The sequence below is a fragment of the Lithobates pipiens genome, unplaced genomic scaffold (assembly GCF_037356315.1).
Source record: "Lithobates pipiens isolate NorthernLeopardFrog02 unplaced genomic scaffold, aLitPip1_a1.2 Scaffold_18, whole genome shotgun sequence".
NCBI lineage: Eukaryota > Metazoa > Chordata > Amphibia > Anura > Ranidae > Lithobates > Lithobates pipiens.
Window position 1 is genome coordinate 524,701,919 of NW_027507758.1, and position 19,773 is coordinate 524,721,691.

At 43.5% G+C, this 19,773-nt stretch overlaps 1 protein-coding gene across 2 annotated transcripts; it reads right to left on the reverse strand.

Annotated features, from left to right (window-relative positions):
- Positions 1 to 757: 757 nt before the first annotated feature.
- LOC143988873 (ornithine decarboxylase 1-like) lies at positions 758 to 19,198 on the reverse strand. Of its 2 annotated transcripts, XM_077488780.1 has the most exons (10): positions 19,017 to 19,196; positions 18,603 to 18,737; positions 18,335 to 18,508; positions 18,070 to 18,242; positions 15,893 to 16,027; positions 14,546 to 14,711; positions 5,994 to 6,156; positions 5,773 to 5,885; positions 1,118 to 1,332; positions 758 to 1,031 (listed from the first exon to the last, which is right to left on the reverse strand). In XM_077488780.1, exons 2-10 carry the CDS (start codon positions 18,693 to 18,695, stop codon positions 908 to 910), a joined length of 1,356 nt encoding a protein of 451 aa, XP_077344906.1. In that variant the 5' UTR covers positions 18,696 to 18,737; positions 19,017 to 19,196; the 3' UTR covers positions 758 to 907. The 2 variants fall into 2 exon arrangements, with proteins under 2 accessions (XP_077344906.1, XP_077344907.1); XM_077488781.1 differs by lacking the exon at positions 18,335 to 18,508 and having other exon boundaries at positions 19,017 to 19,198.
- Positions 19,199 to 19,773: the final 575 nt, after the last annotated feature.

Here is a 19,773-nt window from a genome sequence, read left to right on the forward strand (position 1 = left end):
TTTTTTTTTTTTTTATACATAATTTGAACAAAAGTACATGTCGGTGATATAACATGCTCATATGACTTGGGTGCAAATCTCTTTAAAAAATGTAATAATAAAGGTGAACCGGCTTAAAAATTAGTCTGAGTTGCGCATTTCTATTAAGATTAGAGGTGCTTCTTTACTATGCATGCAACTGCATGTATATTGCTTAACATTTACTAAGATTTTGGGCACTCAATGTAAAATCTCATGTGAATGCACGCCAGAGCTGTTTTCGCATGCGCAATGCTTACATGAACCTCATGTACTTCTAAACGTACTTCCAGACGCAGCAGATTATCTCTGCAAAAGTTACTTTCTCATTCTATTTTGGGCATGTCCGTTACTTGGGCAGTTGTTACTTAACTTTCTCACATGGCTCCATAATATTTGTATCTCCATCTTCTGTTAATATTAAATAGGAGATGCCCATTCCCATATAGGCTTACCGATTGCATTCTCCCGTGCGGTGGGACTACAATAGTAAATGGAGAGTTCTATTTCTTTTACAGGCGCACATAAATGTGGAAATGTGCATTGCGCCATGCGCCCCTGATGGCACACTACTTTAGTGAATCAACCCCTATGTGCCCATGCACATTAGGATGATTACAGGAATATTTTGAGCTCAACAATTAGAGCCTAAATCTAAGTGAAAACAGTCCTAAAACTGAATCCAAGCACAATAACTGCTAATAACTATAACAAGGAAGTATAATCCAGATAGCCACACTCTGATTATAAAAGCCACCTTTATTTTAGCATATTATTAAAAATGGCCAGCGACAGCACAGAAACAGTAATATAGTGGCCAACCGACCTGGAGCTGCGTTGGTCGTTTGTGCTAACTATAACTACCATTAAATACATTAGACAATGACAACTACATAACACAAGCAATGGAATTCAGCTTGATTCTATTCTTTGAGACACGGGAGACATGGACTTCATTCAGCTCCAGCACCTCAGGAACAATACCAAGTTCTTGGATAGTATGCATTAATGTCCTATGAGGAAAGAATAGACATTTTCAAATTTATACTCCCATACCAGCTTTCCTATAATAGTCCCTTTAGAGCTTGACTTTTCTTACCAGTGTGCTCTTGACATAACGTAAGAGAGAGTTGGTCGCTGAAAACCATTGAAAGCAGAAGATGCAACCACGGTGTAGGCACCCATGTTCTTAAACAGTATCCAGTCCCCCACCTGCAGCTCTGGTAGGTCACACTGTTCAATAATGCAATCCTTCCCGTCACATGTGGGTCCCCAAATGCTGCTAGAATAGAATCTCTCATCTGATTTGGATTTCTGCAATAAAAAAAAAAAGGGAGGTCTCTGGGTTTATGCAGGAATCTGGATATCCAATCTTATTTTCTCTACCACTTTAGTTTTACAGTGGAACCTTGGTTTACGAGCACAATTCGTTCCAGAAACATGCTTGCAATTCAAAGCACTCTTATATCAAAGCAAATTTTCCCATCTGAAATAATGGAAACTCAGATGATTCGTTCCACAACTATTTATTCTTATAAAAATAATTACGGCAAAACAAAAATACAGTATAAAGTGTACTTTAAACATAAAACAAATTAAACTGCACTTCAAAATACAGTACTGTAAAAAGTGTACTGTAAAAATAAAAAACAGTAATTAACTTGCACTTTGCCTTTGAAAAGAACTGTGGCTGGTGTGAGGGAGATGAGAGAGAACGAGAGGAGAGGAGGAGGGTGGTTATTGTGCAGGAGGTCCTTCACTAACTTTAACAAGGAACCTATCCAATGACACATGCTTTTGTCTCCTTTTGAGGATTTGGTGGAAATGTGACATTGCATTGTCGTTAAACAGATTCATCGCTCGCACTGCTACAGCCTTATTCGGGTGGTGCTTTTCTACAAAAGTTTGCACTGTTTCCCACATTGTACACATCTCCCTAATCTTATTTGAAGTGATGGCTTTGTCTGCCGTTTTATACTCTTCTTCAGCCGAGATCTCCTCCATAATCTCTTGCTGTGGCTCATGATGCAGATCCATCAGTTCTTCAGTGGGCAGCTCCTGGGCATGTTGATCCACCAGCTCTTGAACGTCATCCTCATTCACCTCCAGACCCATAGTCTGCCCCAAGGACACAATTTCATTGAGAACTGGTAGCACCTGTTCCTGAGCAAACCCCTCACTGTCATGTCCAAGAGCACAATCAGGCCACAGTTTTCTCCAAGCAGAATTAAGGGTTCTCTTGGTAACCCCCATCCCAGGCTTTATCGATGATCTTGAGACAGCTCACGATGTGGAAATTATTTTTCCAAAACTCTGAGGCTAAGGTTTGTTCATTCTGTAACCTCAATGCATAGCTGAAATAGTGCGTTGGTGTAAAGATTTTTAAAGTTGGAAATTACCTGCTGATGTATGGGCTGGATTAGTGGAGTGGTATTGGGAGGAAGGAACTTGACCTTAATGAATGTGAACTCCTCCAGTAAGTCGTCCTGAATGCCTAGAGGATGAACAGGAGCATTATCCATTAGCAGCAAGACTTTGAGTGGCAGATTATTTTCTAAATTATATTTCTTCACTGTAGGACCAAAGACCTCGTTGATCCACTCAACGAACAATATATGAGTGACCCAAGCCTTGCTGTTGGACCTCCACATAACGTTTAACTGGCTCTTCTGCACCTTGTATTTCTTGAAGGCACATGGATTCTCAGAATGATACATGAACAAAGGCTTGATTTTGAAATCCCCGCTTGCATTAGCACAAAACAAGAGGATGAGACTGTCTTTCATGGGCTTGTGATCAGGAATTGCATTCTCTTCTGCTTTAATGTAGGTCCTCTGTCATTTTTTTTTCCAAAAAAGCCCCTCTCGTCGCAGTTAAAAAGTTGTTGCGGCAGGTAACAATCGGAATCCATGAGATTTTAGAACTTGGTAATGAATGCCTCAGCTGCCTTAGTGTCAGAACTTGCAGCCTCTCCATGCCTCACAACACTATGGATGTCACTTCTCCTCTTAAAGTTATGAAACCATCCCCTACTTGTCTTGAAAACTTCTTTGTTTTCTTGCGACATACCTGGCAGTTTACTTACAAGGTCAGCGTACAAGGCCTTTACTTTCTCAGATTATGTTGTCAGACGCAGTATCACCTGCTAGTTGCTTCTCATTTACCCAGCCAAGAAGCAACTTTTCTACATCTTCCAGAAGACGTGGCCATTGCTTTGATACTCTTCTGACTCCTTTTCCTGCATCCAGCCTCCTTAATTCTTCTTTCTTCTTCAATATTGTGCAAATTGTGGAAGTAGCCTTATTATAAAATCTTGCAATGTTGGCCATTCCCATACCTTGTTTCTTTTTAATTTCCGCTGTAATCACCGCCTTCTTCTTAACACCTTCCGTTTCCACCTTTTGTTTCTAACTTGGGGCCATTATTGGTGAGAAGATTACCCACAATCCTGCATCCAGAAAGAGAAAGATTGGCTCACTTATAATGTGTATAGGGAAGTGCATAAAAGCGGGATTGCACTGTGGAAAAAAAATATTAAAAGCCAGTAGCTACAAATACTGCAGCTGCTGACTTTTAATAAATGGACACTCACCTGTCCCGGGGTCCAGCGATGCCGGCAGCCGAGGCCGATCAATCGCTCGGCTATCAGCTGCTGCCGTCACCATTCTAGGTGAGGGAATCAGGAAGTGAAGCGCTGCGGCTTCACTTCCCGGTTCCCTACTGCGCATGCGCGAGTCACGCAGCATGCGCGACTCCCGTGGGAGTCTATGCCACGGGAGTCACGCAGCATGCGCGACTCCCGTGGGAGTCTATGCCTGGAAGTCGGTGTAAATACCTATCTTTGACAGGTATCTGCACCCCCCTCCCCTCTGAAAGGTGGCAATTGTGACACCGAAGGGGGTGAGGGTTCCGATCAGCGGAAGTTCCACTTTAGGGTGGAACCCCGCTTTAATACTTTAAAGTACTGTACAGTAGTAGGAATACTGTACTGTAGCTCTGTTTTAAGTTAAAAGAAAAGTAAAAGAAAAGAATGTTAACATTCTTAACAGTGTTAAGGAGTCTGTCTGGGTGTCACCTATTTAAAGCCTGTATGTACTGTAGAGTGAAGCTGCTGGTGTACAGCATACAGCTCTGTAAGTGGCCAGAGGGGTTGTTGCTCATCTATTTAAACTGTACTGTATGTTCAGTAAAGCTGGTGTACAGTACAACACTGTATTCAGCTCACAGCGCTTCCTGGAGAACTCTGAACTGTTAACATCACTTCCGGTACGGCCGCTCCTGCTGGGAGTGTCTCCAGGAAGTGCTGTTAGCAGTCTTCGCTCTCATATCTCTACCCACTAAGTGCACAAAGCTGTACTGTATACTGTACTGTGCACCAGCAGCTTAACTGGTCATATACACAGCAGCTTTGCACGGATGACCTGCGGACTCCTTCAAATTGTGAGTATAATTATTATTTTTTAACATTGAAAAAAAAAAAAAAAACACTCATATCAAGACAGTGCTCGAAGATCAAAGCAAAAAAAAAAAAAAAAAATGCCCATCTTCCAAAATGCTCATAAACCGCGTTACACGTAAACCGAGGTTGCACTGTACATTTAACACGACTAAAGGGTTGTAAGCAGATGCAGTCTACTGTCTCTACTGCATGTGACCTCAACAGGGACTGCATCATCAGCTGTTGGAAAATAACTCATTGGTGTTAGCCACCAGCCCTGAAGAGTATAGATTCACTGAAGCCATTGACCACCCTATTCATACAAGGGACACCCCCCCCCCCCCCCATCCGGGATCAGTACCGCCACATCCCCCGGCTTTGTGCCAAGAGTTTAAGGACTTACTCCACAATTTGCCACATTTACTCAACAATTTGTCTTAAGCAGGGGCAACTGGTAAACTTAACTGTGTTGGGTGGTAACTAACCTGGTTGATTTGTAGTCTTTGTGATCATTTGGGTTTCTCCTAAGCCTGGTTTAACTGCGGTTCCACCCTTCTGTCAATAGGTGGCACTGGTGCCCTTGGCATTAGTATGATATGCATATTCATAACTCAGTCTCACTGCAGCACATCTTGCAGCCAGTCGATAGTTGTTCCAGGATACTGAGCATGCTGGGACTATACATTTGGAGGAAATCAGGTGATCAAAGTCCTCCCACCCAGACCTTGGTCTGGAGTGCATGTGTAAGGAACAGCTGCATTGGGTGAGGGCTGGAGTCTAAGGCCTGGCCATTTGCTTGAGGCTCTGCCAGAGAGCCTGTTTGCTGCCTGGGGGCATGGGAGAGGTTCTGCCAGAGAGGAAAAGCATCTTGTTGCCTGGAGGCATGAGGAAAAGGATGGAGTTTGAAGATTAAGTAACATGTTACTCTTCATGAGCCGGGGACTGTGGAGAGACTGGGAAAGTGTCAAGAGGGACTCATCCACGGAAACCCTGCATGGTGTTGTGGGTTTTTGTTGCTATAGGAGACCGCTGTTGCTACGTAGGTACAGAACATTGGGTGTAGATCTACGAGTTTTGTTTTTGGAGTCTGTTGATCTGTCTACCTGTTGTCCTAGTGTTATCTGTGCCCTAACACTCTTTCTATATTTTATTGTTGTGAGCAATAAACTCACTTTTTTTTCATTCAAAAAGTCACTAGCGTCCATCTTTTCAGCAACTGTCCACACCCATTATGCCGAAGAACCAGCACCGTGAGTTAAAATGTCAGCCGTCCCTGTTGCTGGGGATCGGGGGGCGCTACACTTCTAAAAGCATACCTTTTTTCTGACTATGCACAGTTCCATCTTAAACCTTGAGATTATGTTGAAGGAGCCATGGATGCCATCATTTACATAGTACATGAATGTTTTTTTGGATGCATCATCTTCATCTAAGAAGAAAAAAATGAACCTATTAAACAAGAGCGTGGGAGACAGAAATAAGACTTAAAGCATGCTCAGGATGACACCAGCAAGTTGTATCTGTGTACATTACATACCATCAGAGCCCGTCTGTTCAGTCAGCATGACTTTCTTAGCGATAATATTGACAGCCAGTGTAAACGCTGATCCCACATAGTATCTCCCAGGCTCTGCAATAATTTGCACACCCGAGCTAGCAGGAAAATATTTATCTAACGCTGAATTTATCACTGATGTCACCTAAAGAGAATTAAATAAAATAAGCACTGTGTTTATACATCCCCGCATTAAGGTAAAAAAATGTCCCAGTGTTTGTTTGTTCCCCCCCACCACCTTCCTATATACGTTCCTATCCCGATCCAGCACTGTGCATGTCTGCAGCAGCAGACAAATCCTGTGAGGAGGGAGTGGAAGGGGGAAGGCCAAGCCCTGTTGTGTGTGTCTATGGATGCACACAGCCAGGCTTGGAAATTAACGTGCAGGTGTGCCCCCATAGAAAGCGGCACAGAGAAGGTAAGTAGAGGTCGACCGATATATCGGCCGATATTTGGCGTTTTTTAATTAATCGGCATCGGCCGATTGTGCTGTTAAAAAAGGCCGATGATATATTCAGCACGACTTGCAAATGACTTCAGTAATAGAAGTCAGTGTAAGTTGCCTGGAGACTTGAGTGAAGCGACTTGTCTCCTCTCTGGGCAGTGTGCCAAGAAAAGATCAAAAAGATACAATGTTTACACTTGAATGAATGAACTCATCTCAGTGTGTAAAGTTCTCAGTTTAACCATTTAAAGACTAAATCTTTTTTGACACTTGATGCTTACAAATAAAAATCCTGTATTTTCTGCTAGAAATTCACTTAGAACCCCCAAAACTTATATCTATTTTTTTAGCAGAGATCCTAGGGAATAAAATAGCGGTTGTTGCAATATTTTATGTCACACAGTCAGGGGCGGACTGACAACTAATGGGGCCCCCGGGCAATAGAAGCTCATGGGGACGCCTTGGGTGCCACACCTTGCCAGGGAGACAAGGGGGGGGGGGAGCACACAGGGGGAAACTGGAGGGAGAACGCACACACACTCACACAGGGAGACACACTCGCGCACACACACACACACAGGGGGAGACACACACACACAGGGGGACACACTCTCACACAGGGGGACACACACACGGGGACACTCACACACACACCACACACGGGGGGGACACACACAGGGGGATACACTCACGCACACACACACAAACACAGGGGGACACGCACACTCACACAGGGGGACACGCACACTCACACAGGGGGGAGGACACACTCACACCACACAGGGGGACACTCTCACACACACACACACACACAGGGGGACACACTCACACAGGGGGACACACTCACACACAGACACAGGGGGATACACACACACACACACACACACACATAGGGGGATACACTCTCACGCACACACAGGGGAATACACTCTCACGCACACACACACACACACACACACACACACACACACACACACACGGGGACACTCACACACACAGGGGGACACTCACACACACAGGGGGGACACTCACACACACAGGGGGGGCACACACTCACACACCACACACAGGAGGACACACTCTCTCAAACACACACTCACACACACCCAGGGGGATACACTCTCACACACACACCCAGGGGGATACACTCTCTCACACACACAAAAACACACAGGGGGATACACTCACACACACACACGGGGATACACACACACACACACACACAACACAGGGACACACACACCACACAGGGACACACACACACACCACACAGGGACACACACACACACACCACACAGGGACACACACTCACACACATACGGGGACACTCACACACATACGGGAACACCTACACACATACAGGGACACTCACATACGGAGACACTCACACACATACGGGAACACACACACACACGGGGACACACACACACACGGGAGGGCACAGGGGGACACACACACAGGGGAGGACACACACACACACAGGGTAGGGACACACACACAGGGTGGGGACACACACACACACACAGGGGAGGACACACACACACAGAGGAGGACACACACACACACAGGGGAGGACACACACAGGGGAGGACACACACACACACACACAGGGGAGGACACACACACACACAGGGGAGGACACACAGGGGAGGACACACACACAGGGGGGACACTGGGTTGGGGGGATCCGGGGCCCCATGCATCTGTAACGCCACCCCCCTCCATCACTTGTGGCAGGCCCAGGCTTCACTTACCGGCGGACGCCGATAATACTTTTAACGGCGCAGCTCCCCGCCAGCCCCTACACTCTTCTGCTGTGCCCGTATCTCATGCCGATTACAATACGGCTAACGGCGCACTGCTCCCCGCCGGCCCCTCCTTCCCTCCCGTCCGTCCCAGGTGCTTGTACTGTATGCGTTGTGACATCACCTGGGACGGACGGGAGGGAAGGAGGGGCCGGCTGGGAGCAGCGCGCCGTATTGTAATCGGCATGTTTGCGGCATGTGATACGGGCACAGCCGCTTCAAGTGGCCTCTCATGTGGCCGAGACCGGGCTCCTAATGACCTCGGGCCCTCGGGCGGCGCCCGAGTGACCGACTGGTCAGTCCACCCCTGCACACAGTATTTGCGCAGCGGTCTTTCAAACTAAATTTTTTTTGGAAAAAATACACAGATTTAAAAAAAAAATACACAGATTTAAAAAAAAAATTTCATTCTAAATTGTACATACAAGTGAACTGTTTGGATGTTTGTTTTGTTTAATAAATGTAAGAAATTTTCTGTATCACTTAAAGCTGCTTTCACACTGGAACGAGCAGGCGTTGACGGTAAAACACTGCCAGTTTTAGCGGCGCTTTACCGTCATTTTAGCGGGCACTTATAATCCAGCTAGCAGCCCAGGAAGGGGTTAAATGTGCCCGTGAAGCGCCGCTGCCAAATCGCATTGCAGGTGCTTCGGCAGCGGTGCCCATTCATTTCAATGGGCAGGAGTGGTGGAGGAGCAGTATACACCACTCGAAAGTTGCTGCTTGCAGGACTTTTTTTTAACGTCCTGCCAGCGCATCTCCTCAGTGTGAAAGCACTCGGGGCTTCCACACAGACTGCAGGGGAGCCGTTTTGCAGGCACTTTACAGGCGCTATTTTAAAGCGCCTGAAAAATGCCCCAGTGTCTGTTAGATTTTATGAGATGAAGGGGAAAAAATAAATAAATAATCGGCCTAACATATCGGCCCAAAAAAATCGGCATCATATATCGGCCATCGGCCGTGGCGATTTCTAAATATCGGTATCGGCATCAGCCAGAGAAAAAGCCATATCGGTCGACCTCTACAGGTAAGCATAACTTGTTTATTATTTTGATTGAACAAATGTATCCTTTATAGCCACTTTAAGTTGCTTAAGAGGCAATTGAAAGTAAATATAACCATGCTGATATAGAAGCATTTTTATTCAACATGATAAACTACTCCATGCAAAATGCAGAAACCCCTCCCTATCCAAAAGCTATTTCGTTTACACAAGGATTTACTACATGTATTTGAAATTAGACACACTGGAAAAGTTGATGCCCTCATCCTGCTGGTAGGAGAAGGAGAATGCTAGGAAGACTAGAGGAATAGGCATAAGAGGGTGCCATCCAGATCAAAAGAGCAGCCATTGTGTATACCTAAAATGGCTTAAACGTCATATGCCATATTATAAAAGGTTGCAACTTTAAGGTCCTTCAAGACAAAATATTCTGTGTTCTTTACAAACTTAAGCTAAGCAGTAAGGAAACAGTCTACTTGATGGCACAAAAAAAAAAAAAAGACTCACTCAAGCTCACTTCCTTTCCTATTATTGCATTATATTTCCAATTACACTGAATTTATGACCTTAATCCCAAGTCACAAACATAAAAGATGAAATCCTGTGGTTTAGCAGTTTGCACGCCTAACATTTGCACTTTAGGTTTTCCCAATATGCTTATGTTTAGAGTTTAATACAGACACACCGTAATACTAAACTCATATTCCCCAAGGATTCAGGTGAATGACTACACAGCCCTCCCTTTTGCACATATGGAGGTTAAGCAATAGCGCAGACCACAGAATTACAACATATATGGAAAAAAAGAAGATGGTTCATATCTACTTTAGCAAATGTGGAATTTGACTGCAGTGGTTGAGTGACATCATCCCTAATAAATCCCTCAAGGGGTGGGACTGGTAGATTAAAGTCAAAGAGGTAGTAAGAATTATTAAAATATCAAATTTTATTCCAAACTGTACATATACAAAACATCAAGTGAAAATGGTGTATGACAACTATCCATGAATATTGTAAAGATTAGATACAGACACCTAACATGTTTCGGGCACCTTCAGGAGGTGTCGTCAATATACAGTGCCTTGCAAAAGTATTCATCCTCCCCCTGGCTTGTTATCTATTTTGTTACATTACAGCCTTTAGTTCAATGTTTTTTTTAATTGAAGTTCTATGTGATGGATCAGAACACAATAGTCTAAGTTGGTGAAGAAAAATTATAAAAATTACATTAAATGATTTTTTCAGAAAAAAAAATGATAATTGGCATGTGTGTATGAATTCACTCCCTTTACCATTACCTTCAGAAGTCACATATTTAGTGAAATGATGTCCACCTGTGTGCAATGTAAGTGTCACATGACCTGTCATTACATATACACACATTTTTGAAAGGACCCAGAGGCTGCAACACCTAAGCAAGAGGCACCACTAACCAAACACTGCCATGAAGACCAAGGAACTCTTCAAAATAAGGGACAATGTTGTTGAGAAGTACAATTCAGGGTTAGGGTATAAAAAATATCCAAATCTTTGATGATCCCTAGGAACACCATCAAATCATAACCAAAATGGAAAGAACAGGGTACAACAGCAATGGACCGGGCAAGGAGGGCATTAATCAGAGAGGCAGCACAGAGACCTAATGTAACCTTGGAGGAGCTGCAGAGTTCCATAGCAGAGACTGGAGTATCTGTACATAGGATGACAACAAGCCGTACACTCCATAGAGTTGGGCTTTATGGTAGAGTGGCCAGAAGAAAGCCATTACTTTGAGCAAAAAACAAAAATGGCACGTTTTGACTTTGCGAAAAAGGCATGTGGGAGACTCCCAAAATATATGGAGGAAGGTGCTCTGGTCTTAGGAGACTAAAATTGAACTTTTTGGCCATCAAAGAAAGCGCTATGTCTGGCGCAAACCTAACACATCACCCAAAGAACACCATTCCCACAGTGAAACATGGTGGTGGCAACATCATGGTGTGGGGATGTTTTTCAGGAGCCGGGACTGGGAAAATGGTCAGAGTTGATGGAAAATGGATGGTGCTAAATACAGGGATATTCTTGAGCAAAACCTGTAGCACTCTGTGTGTGATTTGAGGCTAGGACGGAGGTTCACCTTCCAGCAGGACAATGACCCAAACACACTGCTAAAGCAACACTTCAGTGGTTTGAGGGGAACATGTAAATGTGCTTGAATGGCCTAGTCAAAGCCTGGACCTCAATCCAATATAAAAGCTGTGGTCATATTTAAAGATTGCTGTTCACAAGTGCAAACCATCCAACTTGAAGGAGCTGGAGCAGTTTTGCCAGAAGGAATGGGCAAAAAAGACTTATCCAAAGCAATTCGGAGCAGCGATGGCCGGAAAAGGTGGCTCTAAAAGCATTGACTTTAGGTGGGTTAATAGTTATGCACATTGACTTTTTCTGTTTTTTTAGTCCTATTTGTTTTTTGCTTCATAATAAAAAAAAATAAAAAAAAAAAAATCTTCAAAGTTGTGGGCATGTTCTGTAAATCAAGTGATGCAAATCCTCAAACAATCCATGTTAATTCCAGCTTGTGAGGCAACAAAACATGAAAAATGCCAAGGGGCCAAGGGGGTGAATACTTTTACTAGGTACTGTACAGTACATACAACTTTCCAAAATTTTGAGTGATAAATCATATTGTGAAGCTTAAGAACATGCATCAGCGGGCCATGCGTTGTTATTCCCTGACACCCAGCCCAATGTGAACACACGGAACAGGCCCGCATAGAGTCCCCCGGATGCGGTCTGAAGAGACAGAGGATGGGACTGTGTGATGATAGAAGATGGATGTAACCCCAAATGGGAACTTGGATCAGTGGGACCACGGTATAGTGCAGAAAATCACTGCACCAGCATAGTCCAGACTGAAGATAGTCCTGAGTCAGTTATGGTAATGAAGCCAGGTGGTCAGTATTTCCAAGCTCAAAAAGAGAGAAACCTGTATGAGATTCAGAGAGATAGACACACATCTAGCCTGACAGAGAACCCTGTGATTTTGAGCTTGGAAACACTGACCACCTGGCTTCATTACCAAACTACTGACTCAGGATTATCTTCAGTTTGGACCATGTTGGCGCAGTGATTTTCTGCACTATACAGTGGTACCACTGATCCAAGTTCCCATTTGGGAGTAAACCCATCTTCCAACATCACACAGTTCCTGTTTCTTCAGATGATATCTTGGGGGAAATTGCTGCAAGCCTGTTCCAAATGGACCTATGGTCACATTGGGTTGGGTGTCGGCTCTCTCTCCCCTTAAACATCCAGGTATCAGCTGTCTACACACAGAGTTCTTTGATCGGCTGGATGTGTGTCTATCTCTCTGAAGCTCCTACAGGTGTGTACTAATTTTGTGAGATTGGAAATTCTGACCATCTGGCTTCATCACCAAACTACTGACTCAGGACTATCTTCAGTCTGGACTAGGTCAGTGATTTTCTGCACTAGTGGTCCCTCTGATCCAAGTTTGGGGTTACATCCATCTTCTATCATCACACAGTCCCTGTGTCACGTACCTTACAGCGGAGTCAGACTGTTGAGGGTGGCCTCTTGCACGGTTCCGGTCTCCACACCCCTGGAGGTGGGAACAGGGAGTGTGAAGACAGCGAAAGGGTGCAGGTGCCTGCAGGTTGAAGTTGAAGGCCTGGAGACGCTGGGTCCTCACGGCGAAAGAGGTGTAGGTTGATCACGGAGGAATGCAGCGGAAGCCTAGCAGGCGTAAAGGAAACACTGCACGTCTGGAACAAGCAAGGTCGGCAACTGGCTGGCAACGAGGTACAGGAACAAAAGGCAGGTGCGTAGTCAAGGACAAGCAATGGTCTGGTAACGTGCTGGCAGTGAGGTACAAAATCAGGAGGCAAGCCGAAGTAATAAGTCCAAGCCGGGGTCAGTAGTAGTCCAGGAAATAGTAACAAGGAGTATCCAAAGGAATAGGCGAACGTGCCGGGAAATCAGGAACAAGATCACAGGAACCAACAACGTCAGGTGTCTCAGGAATAGCTGAAGACGATCCAGCACTGGTATCAGGCCAGGATCCCGTTTATATAGGGAAAGATGTGCCAGGATTGGTGGAAGTGGCCGTACGTGCGTGAGTACGTACACACGTTCGGCCTGCGCGGGTGCGTCCACGTGTTTGGATTGGTGTGCGTCCGTTTGTTCCGGAACTCGTACGCCTCAGGCGGGGACACCGCGCATGGTGCCTAGAAAGAAGGTGAACCGCTGCTACACAGGGACGGACATTCACATGGTGAGTTCCCTGACACCCTGTCTCTTCAGACCGCAATCCTTGGGGAATCTCTGCGGGCCTGTTCCTTGTGTTCACATCGGGCTGGGTGTCAGGGAATAACAATGCATGGCCCACTGATGCACGTTCTTAAGCTTTACAATATGATTTATCACTCAAAATTGTGGAAAATTGTATGTACTGTATATTGAAGACACCTCTGAAGAAGGAGTCCTGAAACACGTTAGGTGTCTGTATCTAATTTTTCCAATATTCATGTATGGTTGTCATACACCATTTTCACTTGATGTTTTGTACATGTACAGTTTGTAATACAATTTGATAATTTTATACTTACTACCTCTTTGACTTTAATGTACCAGTGACGCTATAGTCCCACCCCTTGAAGGATTTCTCCATTTCTGTTAATTACTTTAGCAAACCCTGTAACTGTCCGCTTGTCACTTTAAATCTTTATTCAGCACTAAATGACAGGTGGAACCTTTATTGCCTTACTTTTGTTCCCCTGGGGAATGTTTTAATCACCAGACACTTCCTGCTTCTTCTAGTTTTGCAAGGGGCTTTCTCATTTATTCAGCATCCAGGCAAGCAGCAGCACCTCAAAGGAAGGCGATAGTCTATAGAAGTTTTCTAAAGTTTAAAGTTGAACCCCTTGGCAAGCGGAGCAATTTTCACGGTGCATATGGTGTAAATCGTACATATAGTGCTTATGGTGTTTAAGGAGTCAAAAGAATAACCTCTGTGGTGTTCAACCTTAATGCACATCTTTGAGGCAAAAGAATAAACGCACTGCACCCGTCAGAGGCTCTCCTCTCGTTATTTACTAAAAGCCAATGGGGCCGCTACAAACCCTGTAATCTGTTAGAAGTTTCTAAGTTCCAAACATATAGTTAGCCATTTAGCTATCATCATTAATAATAATAATAAAATTTACCTTAAAAAAAAAAAAAATAATAATAATATCAGTCCATTTTGCCCCTGGCTATGAATCACAATAAAGAGCATTTTTACCTCTTCAAACTTAAGCATGAAATTCTTGGATCCAGGGAAGCCGCCACCAATGTCAAGTAAGTGAATGTTGAAGCCAAGTTCAGCTCCCATATCAAAGACACAGCGAGCATCAGATATAGCTTGTACAAAGGTTTGTGGATCTTTGCTGCCACTGCCAACATGGAAGCTAAATAAAGAAAAGGGATATCATAAGACAGGTGTTGCTAAATGGTGGATCATGGTTCAGACACGGATCGGGTGACAGTCCTGTCAGGACCGCTGCTGTACCACTTAGCAGCCTCAGTGGACTCCTCTCCTGTGTATCCTTGCCCACTTGCCACTGCTGTTAAACTCGCAGCAGAGAAGGGGGGGGATAAAGAACCTTTCAGACTTACAAGTGGGTGAAGGGTTGCTAGGAAGCTAGAGGCTCCTAGCAACCAATCACTCGCTTGTTTGCAAGAAGAGTTGGGCAGCTTCCACCCTCAGTGCAGACCTTCCATATTTCCAGCCATCTGCCCTGCTTCAAGTTTAATAGCAGCAGCAGCCACGGCAGGTAGGCAAATACATACAGAAGAGGAGTCCACCCTGTGCCCAGTTTTGTTTAAGGTAGGACTGTGAAGGGGAAAGAGCTGTAATTTCACTGGGGACTGTGATTTAATGGGGGGCTGTGATAGTAAGGAGGATGTGTTTAGGGGAGTCTGATGGGGGCTGTGAGGTGAGGAGGGGGGTCTGATTTGAAAGAGGGGGCTGAGGGCACCGAAGTAAAAGGATATGTAATGTAAAGGAGGGCATGACAGGGCTCTGCTGTGATGTGAGAGGGTCTGTGGTTGCAAGTTGGGGCTGTGATATGAGCAGGGGGGGGGGGGTCTGTGATGTGAAAGAGGCACTGAGGTCACTGATGCAGAGGGGGCTGTCATGTAAAGGGGGGGGGGGGGGGAACCTGTGATGTGAAGGATCTGAGTGATAGAACAAAAATGGGATTTGGACACCTGCAGGAAGAAAATTATACTGACTGGACCACTGTGAATTTTAATTCAGTACTCTTGTCATAAGACTTTGAACTCATAACACACCAGACCCATCTGTACAACATCTTAAACAGTGCTTTGGCAAAACTGCCCAATTTTATTGGAAAAAAGCTATTTGCTATTCAGCAAACAGATTGTGTTGATACAGACTACATTTAAATTATGCACCATCACTCCTGAGAGCTTTCAACTATTACACCATGGGCAAATACATATATTTATTCCTTCATCCTTCATAAAATGTCCTAAAGTATCAGACCTTACCATTTTATATTGACAGCTTATGTTTTTTATCTGTGTGTGGTTGAATTAAAGAGGGTCTTTTCTGAAATATCCATACCTTACGCCAATGACATCAATGTTCAATTCTTTAGCACGCTCCAGAAGCAACCTGCTTGTTTTAAGAGTGGCACCAAACTTCATACTTAGCCGACACACAGCCTTGGAGTCATCTGTGGCTATACGCAAAACAAGCCTGAAAAACAAAGGCAGTGGCAATAGAGGCTAATTGCAAATTATTAACCAGGTGGTACCTTGTACCAAGCAGGATAGCAAAATATACACAACATTTTTCTGCACAATGTTTCCGTGGTTGTTCAGATTTGGGCCCATATTTCCACATTTGGTGGGAATGCCTATAGCACAAGCCTACTGCACAGAAATATTTCATATTGCATCCAAATTGTTTAAGATAATAATCCCTCTTAATCCAGCAAAGGCACTTCTCAATCTAAAACCAGAATTTTTAACATACTCACAATTCAACTTGTTGGTTCAGCTTTTTACAGCGGCCAAACAAACATTAGCAAAAGCATGGAAATCCACGGCTTTGGTAATTAACAAAGCAGTGAATAGAATGAACAATACAATGACACATGCTAAAGCGATTGCCCTTGAAACAAACATGATGTCCAAATTTGAAAGAATATGGTATCCCTGGATAGATCATTTCTTGTCCCCTGAGTTTGATAAGCAAGTGCTTTTGCCATGGTAGTTGAATAAGAGATTATGTATTTGACTGCCTTTTTTTTTTCAGTAGAGGTGGTGGCCCTCGACTGGATCCCGCAGACTTCTTTACCCCTCTCCCTCTTTCTGGTCCCTTCTTCCCCCTTTCTTTTCTTCTTCCTCTCTTTCTCTATGAACATATTCATATTACGTTATACAAACTTATATACAAGTTGTTTATGCTTATATAAAACATTTAGACCATATGTAACAGTATAATAACCTTCAATATCAAACTCTTCTAATTAGTTATAAAATATCAGTATTGCTGGTTTAATAATTTATCTTTTCACATCATAATGTATTCAACTGTATGTATACTTTTTTTTTATATTTTGGTGAGCATCATCACCTTATTTATATGTTCTTTATTTTATATGCTTTTCTAATCTCTAAACATTTAATAAAATCTTTTGACAAGGAAAAACAAAGGCAGAGAACTTTTCTTCTTCCATTATAGCCACAGAAAAACTGTTAAACATACCACTTTTAAGCTTTTGATCCAAATAAAATTGAGTTATGTTACAACATAAATTCTTTAGTAGGAGTTTAGTAGTATTTCTCCAGCCATTTGTCAACATAACAGTCTAGCATACCACAGGAGATCAGACCTGTGTCAAATAAGTGTATACATTGACATTCCCAAAGCAACTACTGCAAAATGTAATAAAATCATTATAAAGCAAACACTTTTATCGTTTTGGACATGTCAGGGAAGTGTGTTCTGTTGACAGCTGTATTTACATCAGATATCCTCTTGCTTCCTGATGGTCTACACAGGACAGGAGTTAAAGTGTAAGTTCACCTTTTTACCAAAAAAAATAAAAAAGAAAGAAAAAGGTGAACATCCCACACCCTCCGCACCCCCCGGTTCCTGCTGCACTTAACTTTGTGGGTGATTAACTGTCACTGCCCACACAGATGGTGTAGCGGTCCGAAGATTTTAAATCCCCCCTTCTTCCTTTATTTCTTTAGGGCTTCTGGGATGGACCAGACCAACTCCGATTGGTCAAAGCATTAATGCTCCAGCACTGACCAATCAGAATCACTCTGATCCATTCTGGAATCCCTAGGGGGAGGGAGAGTGGGGGATTTCATATCCCCAAACAACTACACCGGCTGTGAGAGCACTGACAGCTTATCACCCACAAAAGGTAAGTGCAGTGGGGACTGAGGGGTGTGGAGAATGTAAGCTGTTAGTTCTCATTTTCATTCATTTTTTTAGGGTAAATCTTTCTTAACAGACTAGTGGCATAGATTCTAAACATTTCATATGCTAAAGACAAAACTTTAAGTTTTCAATAGATTAAGGTGCCATTTATTTGTATTATATCATACAGGTATATACAGAATGTTTTTTTCTTGTTCAAATATTTTATTGAGAAAAAATATATATAATACAAGGTATCATACAATGAGTTTGTAAGTAAACAACATGTACAAATGTAGAATACAAGGCTTCTCAATAGACAGAATGTTTTTTTAAAGCATTTATATAATTTAGTTCCTTACTTGGCATTGGGGTGATTCTTGGCCACTTTCATTAGTTCCTCCTCGCTATCAAATGTCATCTTCTCAACACCACAGCTTGCTGCGTATTTTATCTCTGAAATTTGTTTACATGGGTTGGCATAAATGATTTTCTCTGGTTGGATACCAATGTTCTGGACAAGCTGAATTTCAGCCTGAGGAGAAATGGAGACATTGGAACATATATGGTATTTATAAAAGAAAACTGTATATAGATTTTTCTCTTGGCTCGTGTTCTATTACACACCTTGCTGGCACAATCAAATCCTACCCCCAAAATGGCTATTGTCTTCACAATGGCTTTGCTGTCATTACATTTAACAGCATAAAATGGAGCTACACGTGGAAGTGCTTTAAGCCACTGGATATGTTTCTTTACAATGTCACCAAGATCAGCTACATAAAAGGCATCCTTGTCATCCTGGAAAAATCCAAGCCATTTACTAAGGTTAGACATTTCAACAGTCATTACATCTGCAACCAAGCCTCTATACAACATTACTTGAGATACTTACAGAGAAGGAAACAGCATTGATTTTCTGTTCCAGGATGTCCCGGGCAGTAAATCCTTCCTCAAGAAAGCTAAAGTCAAGGCTCAAGCTATTCATTCTCTTGGAGTTACAAGCCCACTTAATGAAGAATGCAACGAACTGTGTAAAGAGAAGACAGGCATGTAAGAGATGGTGTTTCATGCAAAGAGGGCCTCAGCTTTGCTCTCAAGGTGGTTGTACAATGAAAAAGAAGTCCCTCAGATAGCACAAGATGTACCTCCAACAAAGGATCTGTTCTTTGTTGCTGAGCTGTTGGTGTTCTACATGATAAATTCATCAAAATGCATAAATTCAATCAACATGGTAAGATCCAGCATGTCATAATATGCAGCAGAAACCAAATATATTTGACCCAGACAACAATATATGTTATATTACCAATCCTAGGAGGTGAAAACTTCTTAATATATCCCTCTTTCCGTGAATGCTCTCTACTGGTGTCTGGCCTTCAATTCTTTAAACCAGTTACTCCCATTCACCTTCATGAGGAATTGGTCCAGAGCACAATCGTATCTTTCTCACAAAAGTGATTGAATGTAGCCGAAACTTCTCTAACATGGGTGTACACAACAATGCTGTCTGTCAGGATACCGGGTGTTGGTATCTTGTAAAACAAGCATGACCAGATATGTATGTGTAGCCTAGGGTTTGCTACTATAGTTATTAAAGCTGAACAGTTTGTTGTTGTTTCAAATGAGTTTGGCTCCCTCTAGTGTCCACTGAACTCTTTTAGGATTTTCTTTACTCCTTGAGAAGGGTTGCAAAGTATTGTGGGAGATATAGTTTGGAGGAGGAAGTGACTCTGTTAGCTGAATCAGCTCTGAACTACAGGACAGACAATGCAAAGCACGCAGAACTGCCTGCAGGGAGGAAGGATAAAAGGACAGGCGCGGCCTGCTTTCAGCCTCTCTGGACGCCATTCAACACCTGTCAGCAGGAGTGAGAGACTGCGGCCTATACTGCGGAGAGCCAGATCGCCCGCCTCTTAGGGATCTCGGAGTATAGCCTTTCTATCCTAGCAAGTGAACCGGCCTGTGGTTCAGAGCAACTGGTAGCCCCTGCACTTCAGCCCATCGGGAGTTGCAGCACAGCGCAGCAGCGTCATCTTCACCAGAGGAAACACCAGAAGGAGATT